At 32.2% G+C, this 27,558-nt stretch overlaps 2 protein-coding genes across 2 annotated transcripts; one reads left to right on the plus strand and one right to left on the minus strand.

Moving 5' to 3' along the window:
* Positions 1-29: 29 nt before the first annotated feature.
* LOC110999780 lies at positions 30-27,012 on the minus strand. Its single transcript, XM_022269005.2, has 19 exons — positions 26,781-27,012; positions 26,163-26,289; positions 25,891-25,997; positions 25,157-25,289; positions 24,382-24,492; positions 23,517-23,622; positions 21,969-22,092; positions 21,481-21,597; positions 20,556-20,708; positions 20,119-20,208; positions 18,693-18,774; positions 17,797-17,890; positions 17,174-17,266; positions 16,831-16,936; positions 15,950-16,690; positions 4,442-4,509; positions 1,125-1,221; positions 700-926; positions 30-180 (listed from the first exon to the last, which is right to left on the minus strand). The coding sequence occupies exons 1-19, from the start codon at positions 26,841-26,843 to the stop codon at positions 81-83; spliced, it is 2,739 nt and encodes a 912-aa protein (XP_022124697.2). The 5' UTR covers positions 26,844-27,012; the 3' UTR covers positions 30-80.
* LOC110999781 (transforming growth factor beta-1-induced transcript 1 protein) lies at positions 5,198-15,717 on the plus strand. Its single transcript, XM_022269007.2, has 6 exons — positions 5,198-5,331; positions 11,515-11,574; positions 13,165-13,338; positions 14,581-14,676; positions 14,818-14,952; positions 15,099-15,717. Exons 1-6 carry the CDS (start codon positions 5,329-5,331, stop codon positions 15,171-15,173), a joined length of 543 nt encoding a protein of 180 aa, XP_022124699.1. The 5' UTR covers positions 5,198-5,328; the 3' UTR covers positions 15,174-15,717.
* Positions 27,013-27,558: the final 546 nt, after the last annotated feature.

Consider the following 27,558-nt stretch of genomic DNA (forward strand, 5'->3'; position numbering starts at 1 on the left):
GTCCATGTATAAAAAGTCTTTTGTATAAAATACATTTTATTAAAACTCATACCAAAACATATAAAACAACTATAACAAGTCTAAGATGTCTCGTTCCTGTATATTTCTTTTACGAGCGGTTGCAGCTCCATTTCCGTCGCACACGAGACGAGCAACTCATCCAGGATACGTTCAGACACCCTACAATTATAACTTAGTTAACTGTTGAAAAATGATAATAATAAAATACTTTGATTGGAATTGTCCGACTTAAACGCACGCCATCAGAATTGAGAATATAGGACATTTAATCTCTGAGCTAATATATTTATTAGCTCAGAGATTAAATTGCTCAGCAATTGAGCTATTGCTCAGCTCAGATTGTCTATTAGGAAAGATTAAAAAAATTAGGTGCGATCATTAACATCTTTTGTTATCAGTGGAAATGCTTAAAATCATCTACAATTAACCTACATTATATATTACCCTAGCCTTCTTATTTAATTAGAATTAATTGTCTTCTTCTTAATTAGAAATCTTTAATTTTTTAATCATGAACATATTAGTATAATTGTTTAGATTTTCATCACTTAAACCAAAATAAGACTCATATACCTAGTTAAGCAATAGACAGAGATATTTTAAGAACTATTTAATGTATTTTTATCAAGAGCACTTTGTATGTGTTATGAGTTGTGAGGTATGCAACTTGTTACCTACTTGCCAATAACTTCCCAGGGTTTTCCAACGGCACTGTTAGCGTATAGAGGACTAGCAAGCATATGTTGCAGGAAAGCCGTCCGATAGCTGAAGAGGCGCTCGGCCGTGTTCTCGTCCACGCAAAGCGCCATACGGCATCTCTCTAACGATCGCGTCGCCAGCGCCGCTTCCGAAGAAGCCCCGCCTGTTGTACGAGGTGGCTTTTTCTTAATCGTCTCTTCCAGTATCTGAAGTTAAATCTTGGATCACTTAAAGAAATATAAACAAAGCAATACTAAATAAGTCATCATGGTATCTTTTTCGAATTCGAAATTTTTAATAGTACATTCAAGGCAGCTAAAACCTAACCTAATGAAGATCTTATACTTACAGTGTTTTCCTTCGTAATTAAAATACTAGAAAAATATGCGTAACAAAATACACACCCTCAAAAGCTGCGGTGTGCTGGGTTGCCGAGGGCTACCACTGCTCATACAAATAAGCTGTCCATTCTTTGCGCCCGATACACGATCGATTCGCGTTCTGAAAATATTTGTCTATCAAGATTTAAACAGAATGGTTACAAATGAAATTTAAATTTTAACTTCGTCAACATGAGCTTTAAAATAAATAGGTTATTTTAATTTAGTTTTAAAATAACAACCTTAACCTAACCTAACCAATAAGGTCCAAATTAAAATACGGATATCTTCTGCAAGGTGACACAACCCAACAATATTACGGTAAGTCTATAGTCAGTATAAATATTAATTTATTCCTGAACTGATTGTGAATGCAATTGAATCTTAAAATAATTTTAAAAAATGTGATGTTCTTTTCAATTAGCTTGTTCGCTTCGAACTAAAAGTCGCGTAATTTCAAATATCACTAATACTGTGATGTTGGTGTCGTTAATATTAATATAGTAGTGAAAAGCCATGTTAAAGAACATTAATATGGCAATAAATAACAGAGGGTGGCAATCTCCTTAGGGAGTGTCCAGACGAGACCATGACTTTTACACTTATCCTAGGTCAAACAATATTATAATTTTTATAATATTAATTAAGACATAGGAGTGTTCTGTTTGCGCAGGAATTATCAGGCTTTAAAATAAAATTGCAACATTGACCATTGAAATTACATTTAGTTCATGTTTTTGGAAGTCAAATTCTATTTTTTTAAAAACTTCATTGTTCATTTCTTAAGATAAGTATATATGCATTAACTTCACTTCTTCATTTAAAAGGTAGTCCAGTCATTACGTCGGATTAGTCAAAAATGTTCGTATCTCAACGGGAAAACAAGCTATGATGAAAAAACTGAATTTAACACTTTTTTTCAAGATGGCGGAAATTGCACAAGGTTATTTTGGTCGACAATTTGAACTTAAGCTTTTCTAGCCGCCCCCCACGTAATATCCAAAATTTGGCTTTCTCGGTTCATTTTCTTTTCTAAATGTATATAATGACTGGACTTAGGTAAATTTCACAAATTCACACTTTAACAATAGTAACCTGATTTTGAGGCGCTTGTCATTGGCCCATGTCTCCTTAGATAATAGTCAATAGATAGCAGTTTAGCCCATAAAGCAGTAATTCGGTACATACGTATTTAGAATGAAACAGATCATAAAATAAAGCGGATAACTAGCTGTGACATCACCGAGGTCAGCTCAATGCGGACCACATTGCATAGCTCTATTACTTTATTAGCACTATTTTTACACCGACTAATAATCCAAGTAAAAAACGTGACATTCTTATTTCTTGTAATAATATTTTGTGGAAAAATGAATAGTACAACTTATTTTATATACATTATAATAAATAAATAAATCCTTTATTTGCTTTGAAAGTGTCATATTATGATGAGTTAGAAAACTCCACACAGACAGCAATATCAAACTAGCATGTAAATATGTAATTAAAATCAGTTAAATTATTAATGACTCATATTCCATTTTAGTATCTCAAAACTAATCTAATAAATGCAATGATTCTTGCATGAAATTGTATAATAAAATAAGAATAAAGGTAGGATATATAGTATTAAGAATAAATTAGGTTGAACATAATTATTCTGTAGGATATAACAAAACATCATGTATACAGTACAGCCCAGCACACTGTGACCTTGAACTGAGCAAAGTCATGGCCGCGACAGTGCGGAAGTGTGACCTTGTGATGTCATGGGGTCTATCGAGGGGATGGAACGACCTGGTACAGACGAGTAGTAGAGTGGCCAAACTTTTAAATTAAAATAGACGGAAAAAGGACCACGTTTTGTAAAAGCCTACAGAAGCTATATTGAATAAACAATAACTTTATTTTTTATTAACTCTTCGTTACATTACAATATGAAAATTTAACATAATTTAATGAAAAGGTGGGCAACTGGCCTTATCGTTTTCGAGCGATTTCTTCCAGGCAACCACTAAAAACTTTAATATTACAAAGCTTAGTGCGTTCATTTGAAATGTAAATTACACACTTATGAACGTCAATATTAAAAAAAAAGTGAATAAATTGACATTTACTCTCAGCGTTAACTTTGCCAATATATGATAATAATAATTATGATGTACATAGTAACAATGCTCCCAGATTTATCCCTGACATTTTAAATCATATTGAACCTACAATTCAGTACATTTAAAGTACCTACGTTATCTTCGGAAATTTATGAAGTCTATCTTTGACCTTGTACTACACACAAACAATTATATTAATTGTACATTAATTAACATTATTTCCAATTAACAATGACAAATAGAAGTCTCCTTAAAACTAATTACTTAAATTATTTTCTCGTGCCCTAAGCTAAATATTTTATAGTTAAAGCACTTGAATACGTTAAAGATGGTATTGCAGTGAAAAGTCTGGTGATTGCGACCTAAGGCTAGATGGTTATCAGTGACCTAACTGCGCGTGATGACTCCTGCGCACCAAGATCTTGAGGTCGATTCATTTACGGAACAATGGGAAGACGTGACTATGGTACCTGCTGATATTGCGACATCAATAACTTTCAGACTTCTGAGTCGGTACATAAGATATGTGAAAATGTAAAAAATATCTTGAACTCGTAGCTCAAATAGATCGTAAGTACAAGTTCAATTATACCTAATACTAGTTTTTTGGGAAATAATCGCACATTAGTGCCGAGTGCAGAGTAAGTATAACGTTTTAGACGATTTAACAAAATCAATTCTTACTCATAATAATTAGTCACACCTTGCCATTTTTGTTTATCTGTGGGTGTGACAGTTCATAAAGTGGTTTATACTCAGTGTCCTCTTCTATTGTATTAAATTAGATAAAGAGGTAGTACATTTAACACACTCACTTGCCCATATATGTAGTAATTATGTGTGGGAAATTTGAATCAGATTAATGATAAATATACAGAGTAGCGATTTAAGACAAATATTAATTTGTATGCTTGTGAATAATATTAATATATCTCATTGATAAAATTGGTTAATTCAATAAATTAAAGGAAGGAGAACAACCTAAATTCAAATGAATATATTAAATTAGGTGTTTTCTCAATTTAATTATGATACAAAGATCAATTTCATTTTCGACAAAATGTTTGTATAAATAAGCAAGAAATACGCACATATTAAGTAAGTAAGATAATTTCATCGGCGGGATTTGGACGGCCACAGAGTTTAGGCGCACGCTTAAACTACTAGTTGCATGGCGATGGTATTACAGATAATAATCACTTATTAATTAGCTTATAATTAATAGCTCACCCGGTTGAATCCCCACCGCAGAGCTGTCGCAGAAGCGTCATCACCTCGCAGCCGCCAACTGTTGATGACTGAAAATACAAATCCACATTTTTAACATATAAATTTAAAAAAAAAACTTTTACAAACTGATTTCTTTAAGAATGTAAACAATATAAGGTCTCAATATAAACTCCTAAAATATGACCTAATTATACATTTACGTTAACAAGCGAATGTCCATAATAATTAAAAGCCTTTTCAAAGTCGTTTCCCGTACCAATTTGTGCAATTCGGTAAATGCAACCATTACGTCATCTGAGATAACATTTTCGCGCCGGATCTAGTGCTGCGCTCCTGACCCTACTCGTTCGATAAAAGCTTAGGGAAATATGAAATGCCTTGCGGGTTTCACAATATTTTCAGATTGTATAATTTAATTAAAATGTATAATTTTTATGGCACTTTGAACAATTTGCGTGTTAAAGTATTGTTATAAAATACTAAGTGATAACAATCAATCAACAAGGAACAGTCTTTTTATAATCTAACGATTTTATTATAGGAAGTTGGAGACTGATACTCAAAACAATGTACGTTTATTTCTTTTAAAAGCTCTAGGATTACTACTACAATTACAAAGTGCAACATAGAGTCAGTAAAATGAGAATTGTTGTGTTTAGGTAAATTACTTATTAAAAGTATAGAAACTTTACCAAATTCGCAAAACTCTATCACCACACGTGACATTCGACTAATCGGGTGATTATCGACAATCGTGACGTATCATCCCTCGATAACAAACAATGTAGACATCACTAGAAGCGCGCTAAGAGCTCAGTTATTACTGTGGGCTTGTGCAAGTCGATCGTGTCAAGTATTGTGTTCAACTACACAGATTTTCCGTAAAGATGGTAAGTTTTACTTTAATTGGTATAAAACAATTCTAGTCACACTGAGAGGACAAGAATTTATTCCTGGCGAGTTTCTTGAATTATAATATCGTAATAATAAAAAGTAAATAATAAAATTATTATTTAAACGAGAAAAGTAAAAAAATATATATCCCATCCATTTGTCATACATACATACCCTCAAATTGTCTATTAGTAAGGTTATCACAAAATATTTAAATAATTAAGTAAGATATTACAACAATTTCCGCATCTATCCAAAAAATCAACATGAGAATGAAGATGTTTTTCTTTCAGAAGGTAAATTAACTCATAAAACTATATATATTCTATATAAACGTAATATTTAAAACGTATGAATTCTTGGCTACTATAAAAATAGAGCGTGCAAGTATTATAAACAGACAAGACGTAGGTGATATAGACACTCTAATTTTATTACTCTGAATATTTTTATTAAAAAAATAAAATTTTGTATTTAATTTAATCATTAAAAAGATTTAATTTAAAATATGAGCTTCAATAATGAAATTCTTATCAGTTATGAGTTATGAATCAAGTGTTAAAAAAAACTCTCTTTAAATCGATATCGAAAATCTAAACTAGCAAATGATACGTTTACATCCTTTTCTCATTATTTTAAGGCGTAAGATAATTTGTCTATAATAGGTATTCTGTGTGCAGAAAAAATTATCCCACTAAGGCCTTACAAACTCATTGGGACTACAACAATAGGCTAAACATAAACCTAGTTCTGCCAGTCCTACGTTTTCCTTTTCTGATCCATTATCCCACTAAATAATTATCACTGTTTTTACGTTAAGACGCTAATTTTATAAAACGAAATAGTCATTTAACGTGTAAAATATAGGTACAATGCAGTATTGAAAGTTCTAAAGTCACTCTTGTGCAATTAATTTTTTTTATTCATTCGTAATTAGAATGGCTGGACGAGATCGCTTGTACCGAAATTACCGTCGGTTGCCTTACTCATTATCTCCAAGTTATGGTTGTTTAGCATTTCTTGTCAATATAGTTTTGAGTTTGTTTTCCATTTGTCACGTGTTGTTGTGATGACATCAGGAGGACAAAGCTACAACCGACAGCTATAAATAGTATCTGGGAGGACACTCAATCATCGCTAACCATCCGTCGATTGGAAATAACCAAGTTTTAATTGCTTGTATTCGTTTGTTCAATTGTTTATTTTGTCGGAAATCCATTCAAAAAAAGGTTTTCGAAATTCAAATTTTGGGCTAGGCAACACAGCCTGAACTATTTATTTAACAAGAAATTAATGTATTTTAAGATACTTCTGGTATTATCTGTATTAAATTAAAGCAAATAAAAAAGATTATTTACCCAAAAGGTACAGTAAAGTCTTAGGACATTTCCCATGAATAGTTTCAAGAATTATGAAGCCAGGAATAGGTACTCCAACGAATGTTTTGCTAGTGTAGGAGAAGAACTCTATAAGAGTCTCCTACGAAAACAAGATCGTTGCTACTATCTAGTAAATTTTGTACTATCAAAGTGACGTATACATGTACATTCTACATTCAGACACATCATTAATATCAGGTAAATTAACAGCGATATTAATGGAAAGAAACATGATTCGAGAGTGTATTTCGAGATTTTCAACGTATCGCTACAATAACAGCGGCATCCAGTAGAAAATCGTTTTGAAATATATTATCTAGCCTAGTCCTCATGCGCTATCTTTATCTTTTATTGCACGCTTTGAACGTCGAATATATCGTTTTATCAACTTCATACATTTCAAACAATCTTTTATTTGGAAATTTTTAATTGGAGTTAAACAATACAAATAAACTTTTGTGATGAAATATTTTTCAGATGTCTAAAACTCTGATAATTAAAACTGTAATTTTCCTGCCGTGCAGCTATGTTATACAAAAAAAGAGTGTGTACTACTATGTACACCCATTAGAAGTTATAATTCTTGGATTCTTTTTTTTTTTTTCAAGACCGCATCGTGCAATCAGTCTTCTGACTATGAGCAGATAAGTTGTTGTCTTGGATTCTAATGGAAAAAAATCACTAAAATGCCGTGGTGATTAACGATAAATATGTATTAAAATTAATCAATAAGATTTTATTTAAATAAATTATTAATAAATACTATCACCGTCGTATATGATATTTATTTATTCACACTGTTTAATTGTACTGTTACGAAACACGTGTTCTAAATATAAAAATACTAGAATATAGAACTTGAACATAGTTATCGATTTCCATGCCACCAAGACCTAACTTCACGATGTCAAATTTAGGTGTTGGTGTGCGCGCGCATCGTAGAAATTCACTCTCATCATTTTTCTCCATCGCGCCAAAAGAAGTATTACTTCAATAACAAATTCTATGCACAATAAAAAAATACATATAATAATTTATGAAGTAAAATAACCGATATGACATCGTTGGCTGTAGGCCAAGCGTTTCTGTCGATTTGAAGTGTGTGTTAAACCTATATTAATACATATCACAAACCATCCTGTAAAACATTACCACATACACATTACACAATAGTTATGGAAAAAGTCTAGTTGCAAGGTACTTCCATTTTTTTTATTGCGTGACAACTAATGAAGCATTAATTATGTTGTATGCAAAATATTTTTTGAATTTAACACATTGAAAAATTAAATTTAAATGTCGCCATGAACTATCCGCCCACGAGCGATAAATCTCTTAGAATGCGAAAGAAATGTATTTGGACGGCAGTTCGGCTGGATGGCGACACCTCATCGCTTCCACACGGTACTACTTGTTGTTAGTCACGGATTCATGTGCCCACCGATACTCGCTAAACAGGTGCTACATAACAAGAGCAATCCCCTAGCTACTTATGATTTTGATTTTATTACAAATTTTCGACGTTACGATTTTATCTTTTATATTTTTATTTTTATATCTCATATCTTACTTACCAGTAAATTCTAGTGCATGACATGACTCCTGAGATATTTTCTTTAGTAGACTTCTCTATAATTACCGTTATCATAACATTTTGATTAATTTTTCTAATATGGTATGACCCTTACTGGATCACATGAAACCAGTGCACGATACTTAAGATTTTGTAAACATACGTAAAGAAAACAATCTGTAAAAATTGGATTGAGTGTCCAGAAATATTTGAACAGTATATTAGAAACGTTATAAACTGGAATGATCACAATACCTTCCCACGCGGCGCCTATTTCTGCTAACGGGGACTTTGGGAAGGTCGGCGATCCGTTTGCACTATCATGCAGCATCGGTATATTATATTTTTAGGTATTTTCATATAAATTAAGGGCTTTAAATACAACTTTACCCAACCTAACATATATAAGCGATAATTTATCACATTATTTATTTCCACCGTTTCGAGTGGATTTCAGTAATCGTTGTCAGCAAGAGAGATTTAACCAAGTAGACTAACAACAATGTTTATATATTATAACTAAATTAATTATAACTTAATTAATTTTAACTTAATTAATTTTAATTATATATATAATAATTCGTAATTGCGGTATTGATTTAATACCTATAATTGGTTTGCCATCTCTGGTTTAACTGTATATTATATTCCATTACGTCTAATTGTTTAATTACCTAAACTATATTTTAAACGAATTATGATAACAAAGAGAATATTGAAAAAATAACTAAACTAAAATATGGTTTTGTTCAGAAAAATTGTTACCTTTATTTATTTTAAAGAAAATTTATAAAGTCTTCTACTAAGCTTTAGTTATATTATCAACAATACTTCATAAATTATTTTAACGGTAATATAAGTTCGTATTGTTATTTTTATAATCTAACGTTACATTAAAGATTACCTTTAGCCTATAGAAGCATTAAATTTCTAATTCTAAACGAATTCGTTTTACTCGTACTTTTAGCTTTTACATACTTAACTTCATATTGAAAGTAATTAGTCTCTTGATATTTTGGAATATTCCCGAAAAATAATGAATACGATAAAATTATGATAAGGATAGATGACAATAATATTTTTATCGATGACTGTTTTGTTATTGGAAATCATATAAATATAACGTTATGGTAAATGAATAGCATTTTCTTACAGGATCCTAGATAAGATAACAAATTAGTATGTTTTTAGTTTAACTGATCATTAAAGCAGAAAAATATCAATTTACGATTACAACTTTAATCCAAACTCAAAAACTGTCGAAACTAGTACAAATTGAAGAAATTTTGGTAAAAATAAATGAGAAAATCTAACTTCTACCTTATAAAATTTCTTAAATCATAAATTTTTCTATAACGCACGTATAAGTATTAAAAATATAAATAGTAAGTGCATGTATATAATAGTAAACAAAGTCCGATGCATCGAATGCAAATGTGTTTCTCGTTGTTAATGAGCCGAGACAAGGTGTTTTCCATGATAAAGACATTAGTAGCCCGTACAACAATGAATGTGTTGCGCATTTGTTGTTTATTTGATGACTTACATAATGTATCGACTTTAAATAAATATAGGAAATAATTTTTTATTTATTTTTAAGAATAAAAGCAAGAATTAAACATGTCTTACAAGTGTCTTCATAGCCTTATCAGTAAACGTGTGCTAGATATTGAAGATTTTTTATAAAAAAACATGAACCATGTGAACAAACACGGTATAATCCAAAAATTACCTATATTTTTTTAATGTGTGAAAGACCATGCAGATAGTAAAATACAGTAAGCCGCCCGCCCGCCTAGGTGACATTACTAGGAAATTTAATGACGACTCAAAATAATAACTTCATTATGGACAGTGGTCAAATGATTTAATATATGAAACATTGTTGCAACACTCATTAACAGTTATTGAACATTATTTTACTACGCCTATAACTTCGTTCACTGTTTGACAGTTTTATTTTAATTTATTATTCTCGTGATTGCTACGAGTGTCAAAGGATATTTTTGGAATTTATTGCATCAAGCTACGAAACTACACTTTGGGTTTCACTATCACAATATTGGCATTTACTGTGGCCGTGATATGCCAAAAGTGGTATTGTTGCACATTTTCTTGTAAAGTAACTGATCGGTTTTAAACAGAGTCCACGCGAGTAAGAAATTAGCTTATCACGTTATCTCGCCACAACTAGCACTGAGTGGCGATTAATCCTCAGACAAGGGCCCAGCTCTTAATACACTTATTTCATTTATTTTCATGTCAGCCATTAGATCACTTAAATCTGAAGACCATATTACATATTGCTTTTGCAATACTAAATAGAAAATAAACTTTCTTAACAACAAATACAAACAAATATCACGGACCGCGACGGCTGAAAAGCTACTCAAACGCCGTCTTATCTAAATACGGTACGTCTTATATAAATAATATAAATCTAAATACATATATAATATTAGAGAATTTTTGTAAATAACTAACTATCTTACTGATTGAAGTTTCGGTCAGTTCCCCATCCCATCTCAAAACTCCTCCTTAAGGTTTCTGCAGTTAGGCTATGGAATTCACTTCCCGTCACTATTCGATCGAGCTCCTTCTCTATCTTCTTTTAAATTTCCGATATATAAACATTACCTGTCCACGTCATATCCCTTACTTGCGTACTAACTACTAACTGACGTGAGACCGATCTTGAATTAGATTATCATGATTCATGTGCACTTTTTACTTTTATTTTTTTAATTAATCCTGAATCAGTTTAATTTATTATTTTGTTCCTGTTGTTTTTTTCTTCTTATTATATATGTAATATGTATTTTTACACGTCTTGCCTACCTTATGTAATTTAATACATTTTTATTTCTGTACTCATAGTGGTTGCCTGGAAGAAATCGCTCGAAAGCGATAAGGCTGCCAGTTGCCCTCCTTTTCATTTAATTATGTTCAATTTTTATATTGTAGTTCGAGTAGTAAACAAACTAAAGTAAGATAAAAGGTACTTTGATATCACGATTTCCATGGAGACTTACTTAATTTTGTTATTAAGGGCATTTTACAATAAAGATGTTTTTTTATTGATAAACATTTCGATAGCCTTTACGAGTTAATTTTGTCCTTATGACGTTTCTTTATAACGTTGTCGACCTTACGGTCGCCACTTAATGTGGAACCATATAAAATGTGATTGTATATAAATCTAAGGCATTAAAATACTCTTTTTACAGGCAACTAAAGACCCAGCACCTGTCATCTGCAACAGCTGCAATGGAGCTATTCAAGGCAGAGTACGTACCTTTCAAATAAATATACGCTCTTAAAACCAAAAAAAGATTAATATTTAAAAAAGCTTTGGGAATTGTTATTATTTGACTAGATGTAGCGTCCGCAAAGGATTTTATCACAATATGATAATTCAAAATTTAGGCTTTCATACATTATTTATTTATGGTCAATTACAAATTTTATTTTACTTTAATACAACTAATATTGTGAAGCACTCAAGCAAACAGTTTAAATAAGAAATATATGAATTGTAATATATCCGGACGCGGACCGGATTTTTGAGGACCTTCGACTGGTATATGGTGGTCAATAAAAAGTAGATAAGAACAAAAATATTTCTTCATATCATATCAGTTATAGGAATGACTATGGAACTTATCAAGGGATAATTGTATTTATCATATATCTATACGGTTGTCGCAACAAGTCAAAATATTATAGGTACTTAAGATTACCGATCAATTTATTTATCGTAAAGGTCATATGGAAAATATTAACTTGAGAAAAAAAGTCAATTAAATACTAACGAAATCGAAAATATTGCCAAAAACCTTATAATAGAATCATTACCTACTTTAGATAAAGGTGTTAAGCTAAGATTCAAGATATAATAGACAAGTATTAGCATGAATTAATCTCCAAACCACAAGAATATTTTGACAAATAGATGTCTTAATTCCCACTTAGAGTTGAGAAAACTATTGAACTTTCAATTCAATCTCTTGTCCTTGTTTTTATTAATTTAATTATATTTTTTTATGAATGTCATGTTTGCCTGCACCAACCAATGCAGGATGCAAACATTCAACGTTTTAATGAAGAAGGCGATAATTGTTTTTCCTACGTCAGCGTGATCTTACTAATAATATAGCAAACCTGTGTTGACCTGTGTATGAAAAGCCGGTGACATTATTCGTGATAAGCTACAAATACCAAGAACACAATTATCATATTACTTTCCTCAAATAAATATGATGTCATGATGTTATAATAAACCGAAAATATAATAATACATTTTCTAATTATTATTATTTAGAAAATGTACGTAAGTATAGCCCTTTATATCACGATTTCATGGAGATTTCATGGACGATTTCATCACATCCTATAAATTATTTTTATCTACACTAATATTATAAAGAGGAAAACTTTGTTTGTTTGATTGTAATGAATAGGCTCATAAACTACTGGGCCGATTTTAAAAGTTCTTTCACCATTCGAAAGCTACATTATCCACGAGTTATAATTATAGGCTATATTTTATTTTGAACAAAAATAGGGTTCCGTAAGATATTAGGGTTTTTCAGATACAAGGTGTAGAAAATCAACCAAAAAAGTTACTTATTTTGCGTACTCTGCCTAAACTATTAAAGATAGAACCATAAAATGTTCCAAGTAATTGTAGATCTTATAAATATCTACAAAAAAGTCCGCGACACACTATACCTATCTATGTCGAGTGAGGCACAATAACCATAAATGATATACATGGCAAAACGACGTTTGCCAGTTCAGCTAGTATTTAATATAAAAATAATGTATAGGATGTTTTTTACCTTCTAATTTTAATGAGAAGGTCACATTGATTACAGATAGTAACGGCCTTGAACAAGAAGTGGCACCCTGAGCACTTCACGTGCGGGTCCTGCCGGCAACCCATCGAAGGTGCCAAGTTCCACCAACACGATGGCGGTGTCCGCTGCGTCCCTTGCTACACCCGCCACCACAGCCCACGCTGCCACGCATGCGGGGATCCTATCACTGACGTGAGTCACCACATCACCTATCTCCCAATACACTTGACGCAGCGATTATAACTCACACTTGTATCAACCTACGCTAACAGTCTTTACGGAATATTAAGTTATGATTCAGAGCTCGGAATCGCTGGTCAATTATACCAGTTACGGCATTTTAATAAAATACAAAATACTTGACGTAATTAAAATAATAATTGGAAGGTATTCCTTAATTAAACATTTTATATATACAATAAATTAATACAGTAAAATATGCCACGTATGCTTGTTACTGAGCGTCTCTAAGAAAAATATACATAACTGTATATATTTAACTTATATATTAAAAAAAAAATTCATATAATTAAACTATTACGATAGCCAACAAAATATGTAACATATCTGAGGAATATATTGCAACAAGTACACGTTCAAGGAGACGGCACATCTGTTCGTTTGCATCACTAAGGAAATAATGGAGTGAAAAAACATCAAAGTCAAGAGAGCCTGCCTCTTTCAGCAATAAAAGTGACATCACATAATGGCTCAACAATATTCCCTATATCATTAACCATATTTAGTAAACAATCCATCAGACAGTTATGAAAAACGGAAAAATCAAAAGACATAAAAATAATGACATACAACTCCCACGACTCGTTATTTTGTCAAAATTATTTTGGAACAACACCGTGGGTTATCCAATGGCGATGATTCACACTTGCTCCATATATGGCTCATCGACGCGTGTCTTGTATAGACTTTTTGTACATATTTGATTTGACTTATCCGCAAATATAAGTGATTTTTTGTACAAATGTTCGAATAGCCAATAAACTACTTGTAACCAATAAATAATCGTTCTGATTAGTATACGAATCAAAATCAAGGAAATAAAGAACGCAATTTTTCTCGGCCGTCCCCAGAGCGATGATGTCATGGCGGGAAAACAATGGCTAAGCTATTTATGTTCACAACATTCGTATTAACTACTACTTGATCATATTATGTCACATCTCAATGACCTTGTCATCAATCAAATGTAGTACATTTATAGCAATTATTTTGTTAAGTATAAAACCAAAGTTTAACGCATTACCAGTGATTATAAACAACGTATGAGCGACATACTTATTGGAGTTCAGGGTTGAGCATTACGCTGTAACTAGCAGTACATACATTGAACCTATTTCATAGAAAACAAGTCAACAATAATAATATAAATTATCGAGGACCGAAACTGATTGATTGTGTTTTTGGTATTTACAGCGCGTGATTCAAGCACTAGGCGTATCCTGGCACGCACACCACTTTGTCTGCGGTGGCTGCAGAAAGGAGTTGGGTGGAGGAGGTTTTATGGAACAGGTATTTACTATAAATTACTTAATGTGTGAACGAGTGTGGAATTTAAATTAACATGTCAAATCTAAGTACTATGAGTACATTGTAGGTGTGAAAGGTTATGACATACTTTCATTTTTTTTTATTATAATTTATCATTCTCAGGCCGGGCGCGCATACTGCTCTTCGTGCTACGCGGACAAGTTCGCGGCCCGGTGCGCAGGGTGCACCCAGCCCATCGTTGACAAGGCAATTGTCGCGCTCGACGCTAAATGGCACCGCGACTGCTTTACGTGCAACGTATGATTCCACCAACTACTATACATTCCGTTTTTTGTAACAAAAAGAAATAAGACTTGGACAAAACGCACCTTGTGAACAACCACAAAATAACATAGCACTCTAATATAAGAATCATAAATTACAAAATAATATCTCATTTACAGAAATGCAGAAACCCAGTGACCGACTCGACATTCTCCGTCATGGACAACAAGCCACTCTGCGGGAAGTGCGCCTAAATCACAATATAATATTTATTCTGTCATTTACAATATAGATGTTTATATATTCAAGAGCAATACTGCACGATTATAAGACACAGTGCTTTATTATAATCTTAAATTCTACTATTACCATTTTTACTAAGTAAGAATCATGTATCAAGATATAACGATACATGTACCTACAATTATTTACGTAGTCATACACAGTAATATATTATATAATGCACGCAACTCAATACGAACTGCCCGATCTAGCTATTTTAAAGTGTATTTTAAAATACAAAACTGTTAAATTAGTTTAAAATTCCTATCTACCTTGGTGTGAAGTAAAATGACAGAAATCTATTTTTATATTAAAAAAACGTGCTCTCTCGTTCAGATTTTGAATATATGCAAATATTGGTAATATATGCAAAGACATTGTAAATATATTTATTAAATATCATTAATTCACTGTGATGATTTTGTGGGCTTTCATCATACAAATACTGCGTTAGACGCTTAGTTTGTGAACGCTTTTCGACATTTGTTATTCAATAAACCACGTTTTTTACTTAAAGGATTATTTTATTTGAATATCATACATGATACGCCTTTATATGAAAGATTATTGTCGCAGTTAACTTGCTTTAAATTACTCTTTTACCGTAGTATTCGTTTCGCTCATGTGTATATATGTATAAAACTATTTGGACACAAATGAATATGATTTTTAAACGCAAAATTACTTTAACTAAATCAAATTACAGATACAACGTAGCCTGCAATACAATAAAAATAAAATAACTTACCCTTCTCTCTCTGTCACTTCTATCTTCTTTCCTCGGTGTATCTTTCATTTCTTCATTTCTAGGTGTATCTCTGTTTTCTCCTTTTCTCGGTGTACCTTTACATCCTTCTTTCCTCGGTGTGTCTTTAATTTCATCGTTTTTTGATGAATCTTTTATCTCTTCTTCCAACTCTTTCTCTCCGCCGCCCATGTTCATAATTCTGGGTGTGCGACATGTTCTAAGTTTCTCGGGTGGTATCGGTTCTTCCTGGGTCACATTTACTAATCGAGGTGTATTCCGCCGATTGATTTCTTTTCTAGGTGTGACTTGATTCTTAGTTACAGTAAGATCACTACGAGGTGTGGGAATTTTCCTAGGAGTTTCCTTTTTAGTCGTTGTCAAGCCCCTTCTCTGAGATTCATTAACTTTTGTAAGTGTGGCTGTATCTTTTTTAATCATCTCTATTTCATTTTTCGGTGTTTCTACTTCTTTTTTTGGAGTCTCAGTTTCTTGTAATTGTATCAACATCGGCACCTTAGTTGCATCAGGTGTTTCTTTACAGTCTAATTGTTTGTCTAAAATAATAGACTGTTTCCCGGTTGATTTTGTAATGCTTCTCTTAGGTGACTTCGAGCTTCTTCTGGGAGTCTTTTCTTTCTTAAGCCTTTTGGCCACTTTTTTCGGTGACCTTGGAGATTCTTTACCTTTGGTAAGATCCTTTAAGGTTGGACTGGGATCACGACTTATGTGACTTGAGGCGCACTGGCAACAATTAAGTTTAAATATACATTTGCAATTCTATAATAAATTATGAAAATATAGTATACCTACCTATTGCCTATCGCAGTTGAAAACTGTAACAAATTTAACTATTTTATTTTAAAACATATTAATATACTCACTGGTGCCACTGTTTCAACGAGAGTTGGAACATCCAGATCTTTGTCAATTTTTCGCTTCGGTTTGGGTGTTCCGGCTTGAGGGTCACGCATTAGCGGTCGTCGCGATCTTTGAACGTGAACATACAATTCTTTAAATACATGGTAATCAAAACTTGTACATCACTAAATGGCAAAACAAAACAGAATGTTATATTAGATTCTAAAAATTTCTTATTTATGACGCAACGTCATAATAACAACTTGCTTTAAGGGTATATCATATTTGTGACACTTAAGTTATAGCTTTAACAGAAATTGAGTTTATTGTCAGTTCATGCAAACAGATCTAGACTGTGGCAGTTACCTAGGACTCCGTTTTCGTCGCGGCACGTGAACAGCCTTTTCCATGGATCCTTTACTGCGTGCGCTCAGACTTCCACACTTCTTTGATGTACCACTAAAATGGTAGAGATCAATGTAATTCATATAATCTCAACACAAACAATCCGCGAAAATGGGGGACACCGTGAGCAATTTCTGCAGAAACCCTACATCTTTTAGTCGATACCAACTCCGGGGAAATAAATACAGATAATACAACATTTTCTACAGCTGTGATACTTTTTGACATTTAACACCTTTGTCTTCAGTCACCGTGACCACGCACGCAGTAAAGCACGCGTAACGTCGGTTAAATTTAAAATTATGTCTAAATAAAAATACAATAATACATAACTATAGTTACAGGTCAAAATACAAAATGTATTTAATGATTATATCATCATATAAATGTTTCAAAACAATTAACAATTATAGGTTTTTTAATTATTTATTGAGAGTCAAAACTATTAGATTCAGAAAGACGGATTGGAGTTTAGAGTTAAAAAACATAACGACGGTTGTTTCATTATACTTGCCAGAATTATGTAAAATTTTAAAATTAAGCGATAAATCTTCGAAAGTGTATTCTAACCCCCTCATACTTACCCCGAGTTGAGCTTCGAGCTGGACGCTTTAATGGTAGAAGGGTGTCGCAGAGTGTCCAACGAGTACATGGACAGTTGCGCCTCCGTATCTCCAACTGTGACAAATGTAAGTTATAAAACAACACGAGAAAGACGCACTGCAATAGTTTTAATAAAATAAAAAGTACATAATATAGTTACGTTTGAACATTTTTTCATTGTATAACCAAAAAAATATAAAAAAACCTACCAACTTAAAAGAAAAATGAACGATTACATAGGAAAATATTATATGTGTTCCTTCATCTGAAAAACCATTAAAGCGTTCATGAAACATAAACTGTATCAATACGACTTTGACTTTCCGAGAAACTTGTGAAATAAAATTCTATATATCCTCATAATCAAATCTATGGGGAAACGATGGTTAACAGTGCTTTCAACGTAAAAGAAGGATCCTCGACTTTACAGTCAAAACACTGACTGACCCGAAGGTCCCAGGCTAAGGGCGAGAAATTATTATTTATCTATAGCGGCCGAAACCTTTGTTAGCGCATGTCAGGGTATAACGTCATAGCATGTGGACCAAGTCTAAGCTACCGTGTCCTGCCTCGGGCGATTGTTGGTGGCGCCGTGGAGTTTTAATGGGTATGCACAGTGGCGAGTCCCACATAACCCTTCACCACCAGGCTACCGTGCCGCGGGAGGGTATGACGCATGACCCCACGAAAAAAAAAATAACATAGCACTGATTGTCGCCATAGAATTTAGGCGTCGCGTGTACAAATTCTACAACATCACATACATACATCCTGGTCAAAATTATTACTTCATTTTTGAAGTTTTTTATTTCATGAATGTTTAGGGTGAGTGAAGCGGAATAAATGACACAGTATTAGTGTGTTAATAGAAACTCACATGATTTTCCAGACTTGGAACACGATCCAATTGATTTTCTTCCTCGCCTCGACCTCTTGGAACGGCGAGAATATGACATGCTCTGGTAAAAGCAAGTATTGCGTTAGTAGGTCTTAATGCGACTATTGTTAACTTAGTTGTTATCGGGTTTATATTAATATTTTTTGACTATAATGTACAATAAAGTATAATATTTATTAATTTTAATGGAACTACTGTTCAATAATGGAATTTTTATGACAACGTTTAACGTTGTTTTATTTGTTCGTGTAAGTAAATTTTAAATTGTATAATATATAATGATTCCTGGAATTTCGTGGTCATTACAGTTATATTAATGTTTAAAGAACTTTATTTCTCATTACAAAAACAGAAATATTTTATTTACATGAGAAACTTAATATTAATATGTATATATTATATACGAGCGAGATACACGTCGCCATTAGCCGTAACAATTTTAGTCAGCTATGTTCATTCTAACATGCATCTTTAATGCCTTTTTGAATTTGTCAAACACTCCAATATTGCGAATTTGAGATGGTAATTGGTTAAATAATTGCACACCCTCATACCTAATAGATTTCTTCAAATAATTTGTACGCGGCTTCGGTAAGATAAGCAAACTCGCTCGACGAGTATTGCGTGTCGTTGTGTGTTTGATTTTTTTAAACGACAAGCAACTATGGATAGAGTTATTTAAAATTTTTTTTATCAAAATACAGGTGCTATATACATACAGTTGTTTAATTGTCATAATTTTGGTTTCTTGGTAGATTTTATTAGTCGGTGTTAAAAAATTGTATCTAAATAATGATTTTATTAATTTATTTTGTAGTGTTTGTAAGTTAGAAATTATGTTTTTACATGCCGTACCCCATATTTCAATTAGATATATGAAATGTGGCTTGACTAAACAATTATAAATTAAATGACGTACGGATTGAGGAATACATTTTGATATTGACCAAAATCTGCCTATAAGTGATTTTAGTTTGGTAATTATGTGTGATATATGAAAGTTCCACTTTAAATATGTATCTATTCTAAGACCCAGATATTTTTCCCATTTTTTGTTAGTGATTTCAACGTCTTGAACTTTTAACGGTTGAAACATAGGAATGATTTTATTTTTTGCTCTGAATATTACATAAGATGTTTTTGAGATATTTATGGTTAGCAGATTTTGTTGAAACCAAGAATATAGAGAATTTAGGTCTGACTGAGCTCGAGCAACCATAGTCTGGATATTTATACCGAAATAAAATAAGCAGGTGTCATCAGCGTAGAGAGTGATTTGGCCATGTAAACCGAGCTCGTGAATGTTATTAATATATATTAAAAATAACAGTGGACCCAGTATAGACCCTATTACAGTATAGACTATATTACGGACATAGAGAATGATAAATTAAATAGTACATACGGTATTGTCAGTGCTATTCAAATATTCAGTCATTCGAATTGTGTAATCTTCGACAGCATTCAATAATTTATCATTGGCACTCGGCAAACCCTGAAAAAACATTTATATTTCATTGGAGATTTCCTGTACAATAATGCTAATATTATTATTTTAATTTAAACGTTTCATGGACTGACTATGACTGATTTAAGAAAAAAACCTTTTTGGGACTACCACACGAGTGGACGAGCGCAGATCGCACGAGCGACTGTTAATTTTATTTATTGAAATTGTAAAAGTTTTAAATAAATAAAAATAAACATATGTATATATCGGACATAACATAGGCGTAACAATTGTTCTAATACACGCTAAATATTGGCAAATGTTACGATCTATTTTCAACTAAGTAAAAATGCTGGATTTGGCAAATAAATAATTTTATCTGTTATGCATACATCACTATAAAGGCGATTTGCGGCGACCAACGCGGGCGGGGCAGCGAGAGCAGAACACACGTTTGTGATTTCATGCACCATACAGGCTAGGGACCTTAGCGCCTCACCGCTCTCACGGATACAAAGCATTTGCGGAAAAGACTTCATGAATACCTGAAGTTTTAGTAGAAATATTGTTTCAGGTGACCGTTGATTGTGGTTACTGTGCTTAAGAACTAACGTGCGTTAATTGCCCTTCACACGATTTTTTATATCACATGTGGCAAACGGTCTGGAAGCTTATGTGATGTTCAGTCATACCGCCCACAATTGACACTTCCAGTAGCTTGAAAGAATTGCTACGCCCTTTTCTTGATGGACCGCAGGTCGAATTGATTTGTAAATACTTGTAGATAGCTAGTTCCATATAGAGGTCTGTTCACCTCGACGTCCACCGTTCCACAACTGTGCGTTTTTCAAGGCAGTTTTTGCGCACCACCACTTTGTGGAACCAGCTGCCGACTGAAGTATTTCCGAACCAATTCGACTTAGGGTCCTTCAAGAATAGAGCGTACCAATTCTTAAAAAGCCGGCAACGCACTCGCGAGCTCTCTGGCATTGAGAATGTCCATGGGCGGCGGTATCACTTACACAAAAAAAAAGAAAAAACGTATTTTATTATAATATATTTATAATAAATTGATTTCTAATGCAATCTTATTGTAATGTACTTTGCAAAGTCAAATGTTACAGCTTTCTTTGTTTTTAAAATTTCCGTATCAACACTTAATAACAACAACAATAAATTATTTAATAAGACAATTTCAGTTATTGAAAAGTTTGCACGATAAGTACATCTAAATTATACATTGTCTCCTTTCTTTCTTTATATATTTCTCATTATATATATCTCTCTCTAACCTCCAATTATTAACTATTAGTGTACCTGAAGTGAATGCAGTGCGTTCTGATGTACCGACACAATCCTCACCAGCTGCGATTGAAATTGCGTGTGTTTTGCGAACGGCATCGCTTGTGAATCGTTCCTTTTTATATCTTGCAGCTGAAAATCAATTTTATACATACGTTTGTTCATTCAGTGCTTCTGCTTAATAAGATAAAATTAATACCTATACTAGTGTTACTATCGAGAACGTAAATAAATTACTTAGAAAATCCTTGCTATTCTCTCTTTTTCAAAACTTTGTTAAAACAATATGTCTCCTTAATCTTTAAAAAAATATTACAAAATCCAACGCGCGGTCATATCGGTAAATACTCTTTTAATAAAAGTTTATCTTTTAATTTGTAATGATAAATCCTTTAATACAGCATTACTATTAAGGACGTGACGTTATTTAATTACAGTATTAGAACAATCATAACGAATATCGTTTTTATTGCTAAGATCTGTAACTAAGGAAAACAATATACCTGTCTCTGTAGCTGGTAGATGTTAATTCTGTTAAACCTCGATGTGAATTCAACGGCGCGTCTCATCATTTTCGGTAAATCCGCCGGGTCAATGTTCAATATGTTCTGTCTCTCGAGGACTAAACTACAATTTTTTTAAAGATTATATCATTCATGAATATTCATTTAATAAAAGTTTTTAGAAGCGAACTACTAAATATCAGTATAGGATGTTGTAATAAAATCAACAGGGGTTAACCCACTATCGGCAAAAGAATGAATGAGGATGACATTAGTTAGCAAAGTGATTTTTTAAGCCCCCTAATAACCAAACCAACAATACAAAACAGACAAAGGCTTAGACATGATGCCTTAACAAAAAAAAATGTGGACACGAACTGTCATTTACATACAATAGTATATTTCATTACAAGTGCGGAAAGCCTGTCATTGCAACGAGTTCCGACTGTCAACCCTCACCTTCGGCTGCGCCTCGGCTCGGGTAGACAGTCGGGACGAGTTGCAATGACGGTTCCGCACGTGTACTGAACGACTATTTTTAATACAGTTGCGAAAAAATTAAACAATTTAATTAAACTATTTACTTTTTTTCTCTTCTCTCTACGGAATAAATCCATTGCACGTAGATATGTTATATATTTCCGGTAAATTGTTCTCCAAAGCATTTTGTGCAATTATACTGAGTTCGGGTGGTATTCATTCAAATAAAATATCGTCGAAATTACTCATTTTGTGCAACAAATAACTCAACTCGAAAGAACATTTTTGGAAAATGGCGCCAACCGCAAAGAATATGAGCAAAGCTTGTTTTTTCTTTTCTTCACCCATTCTGCGTAGGCAAAGGGAACTTGGCCCATACAGCCAATTCTTCAGTAAACTATTTTTATTGAAAGAAAACCAAATCTAACTCATTGAGTCCAATCATTAAATCTGATATTTAAACAAATAGTAGCTTCTTTTTAAAATATTTGCATGAATCATAAAAACTTCTGTGATTTTTTTTAGTAAAAACTTCATGGTTAGTTTTTTCTTTTTAATATTTTTTTTATTGATATGAAATAAAATAAACCTAACCTAACTTATTGAATCCAATTATTAGTAAACTTTTTAAAAATACGTATTTGCATATATTATAAAATTCTTTTTAATATTTTTTTAATTGATATGAAATGAAAAGAAACCTAACCGAACTTATTGAATCCAATTATTATAATATTTAGAAATCATATATCATAAAAACTTCTATGAATCTTTTTAATAAAACCTTCGTGGTTGGTTTTTTCTTTTTAATACACATTGTTTTGACAGTTGGCAAAGAAAAAGCACGAGTGTGTAATAGCCCACTTTCCGAACGCTATACGTCCCTGCAATATGCCACTTTTTGAGCAACTGTATTAAAAAATTAGTTTTCGACATTCTACATACACTACTGTTAAGTAATCTTGACTAAGCCCCAAAGGCGGTTAAAGTAAATTGTTCTCATCTTTACATACACTAGGTGGCGCTTAACTCAATATTGTAAATAAAGCAAGTCTATAAAACTATTACGTCATCTCGTCCAATTGGTCTGCCAGTTTCGTGCGCAACTCTTTGACTTTTGCGCAGTAGATGCTGCTCTCGATCATACTAGTCACATTTTCCGAAGACTTCGTACCTAATTAAATGTTTAGCGTTACTCACACAACGAATTTCAAACATAATAATAATAATAATAATTTATTCATTGCACGAATATGGTACAAAATGTCAAGGTGGTACAATTGTCAGTCGTTCGCATATTCTGCCACACACAGTGGCGCGCAAATTTATCCTAGTTTAGATTTTACATTATTAGTCAGATTCATATTAATTAAGTCAATTATCATACATAATTAAATTTGTATAAATTACCATGTCTCACACAAATAATCGTTTATTGAGTAGTACGTTTTTTCTAAAAGTAATGCACTAAGTCGCTTTTTAAAGATTCTTGTCGGAAGATCTTTAAGTTCTTTCGGTAATCTATTGTAAATTTTAATTGCCATACAGAAGGCGTTTTTCCGAAATAATTCTAAATTTATTTTTGGCACACCCAATTTCTCCCCATGTCTACTACTTACTACATTCGATTTAAAAATATGTATATTTCTGTGTACGAACAGGGACATTTCTAATATATAAATACATGGAAGAGATAACACTTTGAGTCTCTTAAATAGAGGCACGCAACTATCAATGCAATTTGCTCCACAAATTGCTCTAATACATAATATGGCACTTGAAAATGCTCTAATATATATATCTATAAAGTATAAAGAAATACGTATACAGTTTAAAACTAGACTTATTTTTAATCATGGCATAAAATGTATGTAACTGTGGCGGGTAACAGGTCCTATAATAATGGAGTAGGATACATTAAAAGGGTACTTACTGGAGTCTTTATCAGGGCTCGGATATCGGGGGTTCGGGCTTAGTCGTTCCCGCACAGTGCATGGTGGACTCAGTGAGTCATCTAGCAGTTCGTCCTCTGGACCTGATACACCTGTAATTCATTTCATATATTATAAAAATACGAATCAGAAATTTCAAACAAAAATAGAAAACTGCATTTTAGCAGTTTTTCTATAGCTTATAATGTATTGCAATATTTTTTAAAACTTCAAAAACGTATCTGCATGGCAAAATATTCACCAAGAATATTCCATCGTTTTCCACTTTCTTTAATTAATTTATACGACTATTGTACGCTAACACGCCATATTAAGAAAAAACAAAACGGTAGTTAATATTTAGAAATACATATAATAATCAATATTAATATAAATGAGTTATTTCTTACTTCCCGACAATAAAGACCAGTAAACACCAAATTAATACTGATTGAAGAGTCTACTCATCCACTATTCATACTTAAAAAGTAAGAATAACAAATCGTAACAATCCATCAAATTTGATCACAAATTATGAATGGTAAGTACAAACAAAAGTAAATAAAGTTTATTCCACTCCATTTTTAAATAATTTAAGTCTAATTTTACTACTTTTTTTTATTTTTTTTATGGCAATAGTTAGAATTTTTTATTATGTTCTATTAAAATTGTGTGTGTGTTAAATGTGTTATGTCATAGGTTTTTTTTTATTTTTAACAAGCTGCTTTAAACATAAAGTTTTAGAAGTGATACAAATAAATTAAAAAATAAATATACCTGACACATCTTTTTCATCATCAAATATCTGAAATGATTCATTCTCTCTATCTGACTCATTAATGAACACCACGTGATGGTTGTCATTCTCCTGCGTAGCGCCTTCATCTTTCTTTGGCGAAACCTCTCTCGCCTGGAATATATTGTCGTAATAATTACTCATTGATCAATATGAATCATTAAAATATATATACTTGTCAAAAAATACTTAAATAATTGTTTAGTATAATTCTGAATAAGTATCATATATTATTATGATATTATTGTAAGAATAAGAAAGTACTTCGTATCGTGGAATCGTTTGCCAAGTCTCGGGAACCTTAGTGGGACAAGATTCATGAACACGAATCGAATCAATCTTTGCCTTTTCTACTAGGATCGGTTTTTAAGGGTACAACAAACGGCCTGCTTCTGGAATCGCTTAGGATAATGCCTGTAAATGTCTGAATGCCTGTCTATTTCAGATCCCGGAGGCTGAAAGTGAGTGATATCTGAGTGGAGCTCACAAACTGTCCTCTGTTAGAAGCCACCGATTGCGCTTAAGAACCTCAGTTTTTAAGTAGAAATGTAATAAAAATAATTATAAGTTGTGGTATTATGTGAGTAAATATATTATAATTCTTGTTTGGCATATATGATGTAAATATATAAATTAATGTTGATATTTTCAATGGTTGTCTAAAATCGAAACGACATCAGAAGCATTATTCGACTTTTAATAAATAAACAATAACCTGTATTTCTTCCTCCAATCTTTCCTTCTTCATCTTTTCCAATTCAATGTCAAGAAGTTCTTTTATTTTCTCTTCGGACAGTTGGTCAATAAATTGATAAGGATCATCTGTAAACGCAGTATAATCATTAGAATAGTCATGAATATATTTGCGTAACAAGATTGGCCGGGTTTTTATATAAAGGTATTAAAACTGACTATAACTTTATTTAATTATATTGGCTGGGTATTGAAACAAATTGGACATTTACAAGTTTTAAACAAAGAAAATACCCTTGCAAATATTAGTAACGACATCCTGCTCTTGCACAAATTCCTCCCAAATCTTTTGTTCCTGTTGCTTCAGGCGCTCCCGTCGGCTCAGTTTCCATGTTTGGTCTAACGCCTCGCTATCGACCAACTGAAAATATCATGCCTCTTACTAATTCAAAAAAAATGATCCAGCTACACTTGTAACAATCATATTTGTACATAATATAAAAGCCCAAAACTGAATATTTATTTTTATATATTTTAATTTGCATTTAAATAAATAAAAATAAAACACAAATAGTATGAAATACGTACATTTGAAATAAGATGCATTGCTTATTATTAATGGGCGTTAACAAAAGATACCAGATTTTTTTATGTTTTTATGCATTCGCATATTTATATCTGTGTTTTAATAGTTCTCTTTTAATTCTATATTTTTAAAATTCACGCATACAAAGACGACATAAAGAGAACATTTTTGTACTTTTCTTAAAATTAAGAGACATTTTTACGTTTCCAAACATCTCTAAAAAACGTAGTTTACGTGATTCTAACCCAGCGCTTAAGACGTTAAATAATACGACACGTAGTAAATCGAAACGAACGCTCCAAGACCAAAATAGAAAATAAACTAACCTTTAGCTCACATGATTCTTGCTTTTCAGGCATAAAAGAGAATCCACGAACGCATGCCTCCATCAGTAATTAATTATAAACACTCTCTTAATTTTATTTTAATGTCTCATAAGGAAACGGATAATGTCATAGTATATAAAACAGCCCAGTATAGAAATTCTAAAACTCCATTGACGTAAAACGTAAAAATATCAATGGACTATGACAGAGCATTGGCGTCATCGTACGAATATTTTTTAATTTCTGAACAATAAAAGGCAGTGTTTGTATTTATGTTGTGTATCAGCAGCGGTTGCTTAGCAACATCAACATAGCATGTTGTCATGGCAACTATGTATTAACTATTAGCGTCTCTAAAGCAGACCAACGGATTTTAAAAAATCGGAATTATAAAATAATAAAAGGACCGATTCGTATTAATAGTAAAATATTAAGTCTAAAATGTAAATATCGGTAAAAGTAGATTCATATGACGTTTTACATCACATCCGCTACGTATTATAACTTCCTATTGTCCAACTTTAGAAATCCATAGATTATGAAATCGTCGTGTGAGTGGTCACGTGGTCTGTGGAGAATGAGAAATTTTACCTATACTGGCACAGTATTTTTCATATAAATAATATTTCATATAATAAATATATATTAAAAAGCAACATTAAAAAAGAAATATTTATTGCTATCTAATTTACACGAAGAAAAAAAAATTTTGGCCCTTAATACTAAAAATAAGTATTTGAAATTAGCATATTTATATCACTATATATTTCTATTTAGA

The sequence above is a fragment of the Pieris rapae genome, chromosome 4 (genome assembly GCF_905147795.1).
Source record: "Pieris rapae chromosome 4, ilPieRapa1.1, whole genome shotgun sequence".
NCBI classification, from domain to species: domain Eukaryota; kingdom Metazoa; phylum Arthropoda; class Insecta; order Lepidoptera; family Pieridae; genus Pieris; species Pieris rapae.

Coding starts and splice junctions, on each gene's coding strand:
- LOC110999781 (XM_022269007.2), top strand. Junction 13,339..14,580: donor GCGGGGATCCTATCACTGAC/GTGAGTCACCAC, acceptor TGGTATTTACAG/CGCGTGATTCAAGCACTAGG. Junction 14,953..15,098: donor GCGACTGCTTTACGTGCAAC/GTATGATTCCAC, acceptor TCTCATTTACAG/AAATGCAGAAACCCAGTGAC.
- LOC110999780 (XM_022269005.2), bottom strand. CDS start 26,843: ATGGAGGCATGCGTTCGTGGATTCTCTTTTATGCCTGAAAAGCAAGAA. Junction 16,937..17,173: donor CGACGAAAACGGAGTCCTAG/GTAACTGCCACA, acceptor TCACGTTCAAAG/ATCGCGACGACCGCTAATGC. Junction 1,222..4,441: donor TGCGGTGGGGATTCAACCGG/GTGAGCTATTAA, acceptor AAATATTTTCAG/AACGCGAATCGATCGTGTAT.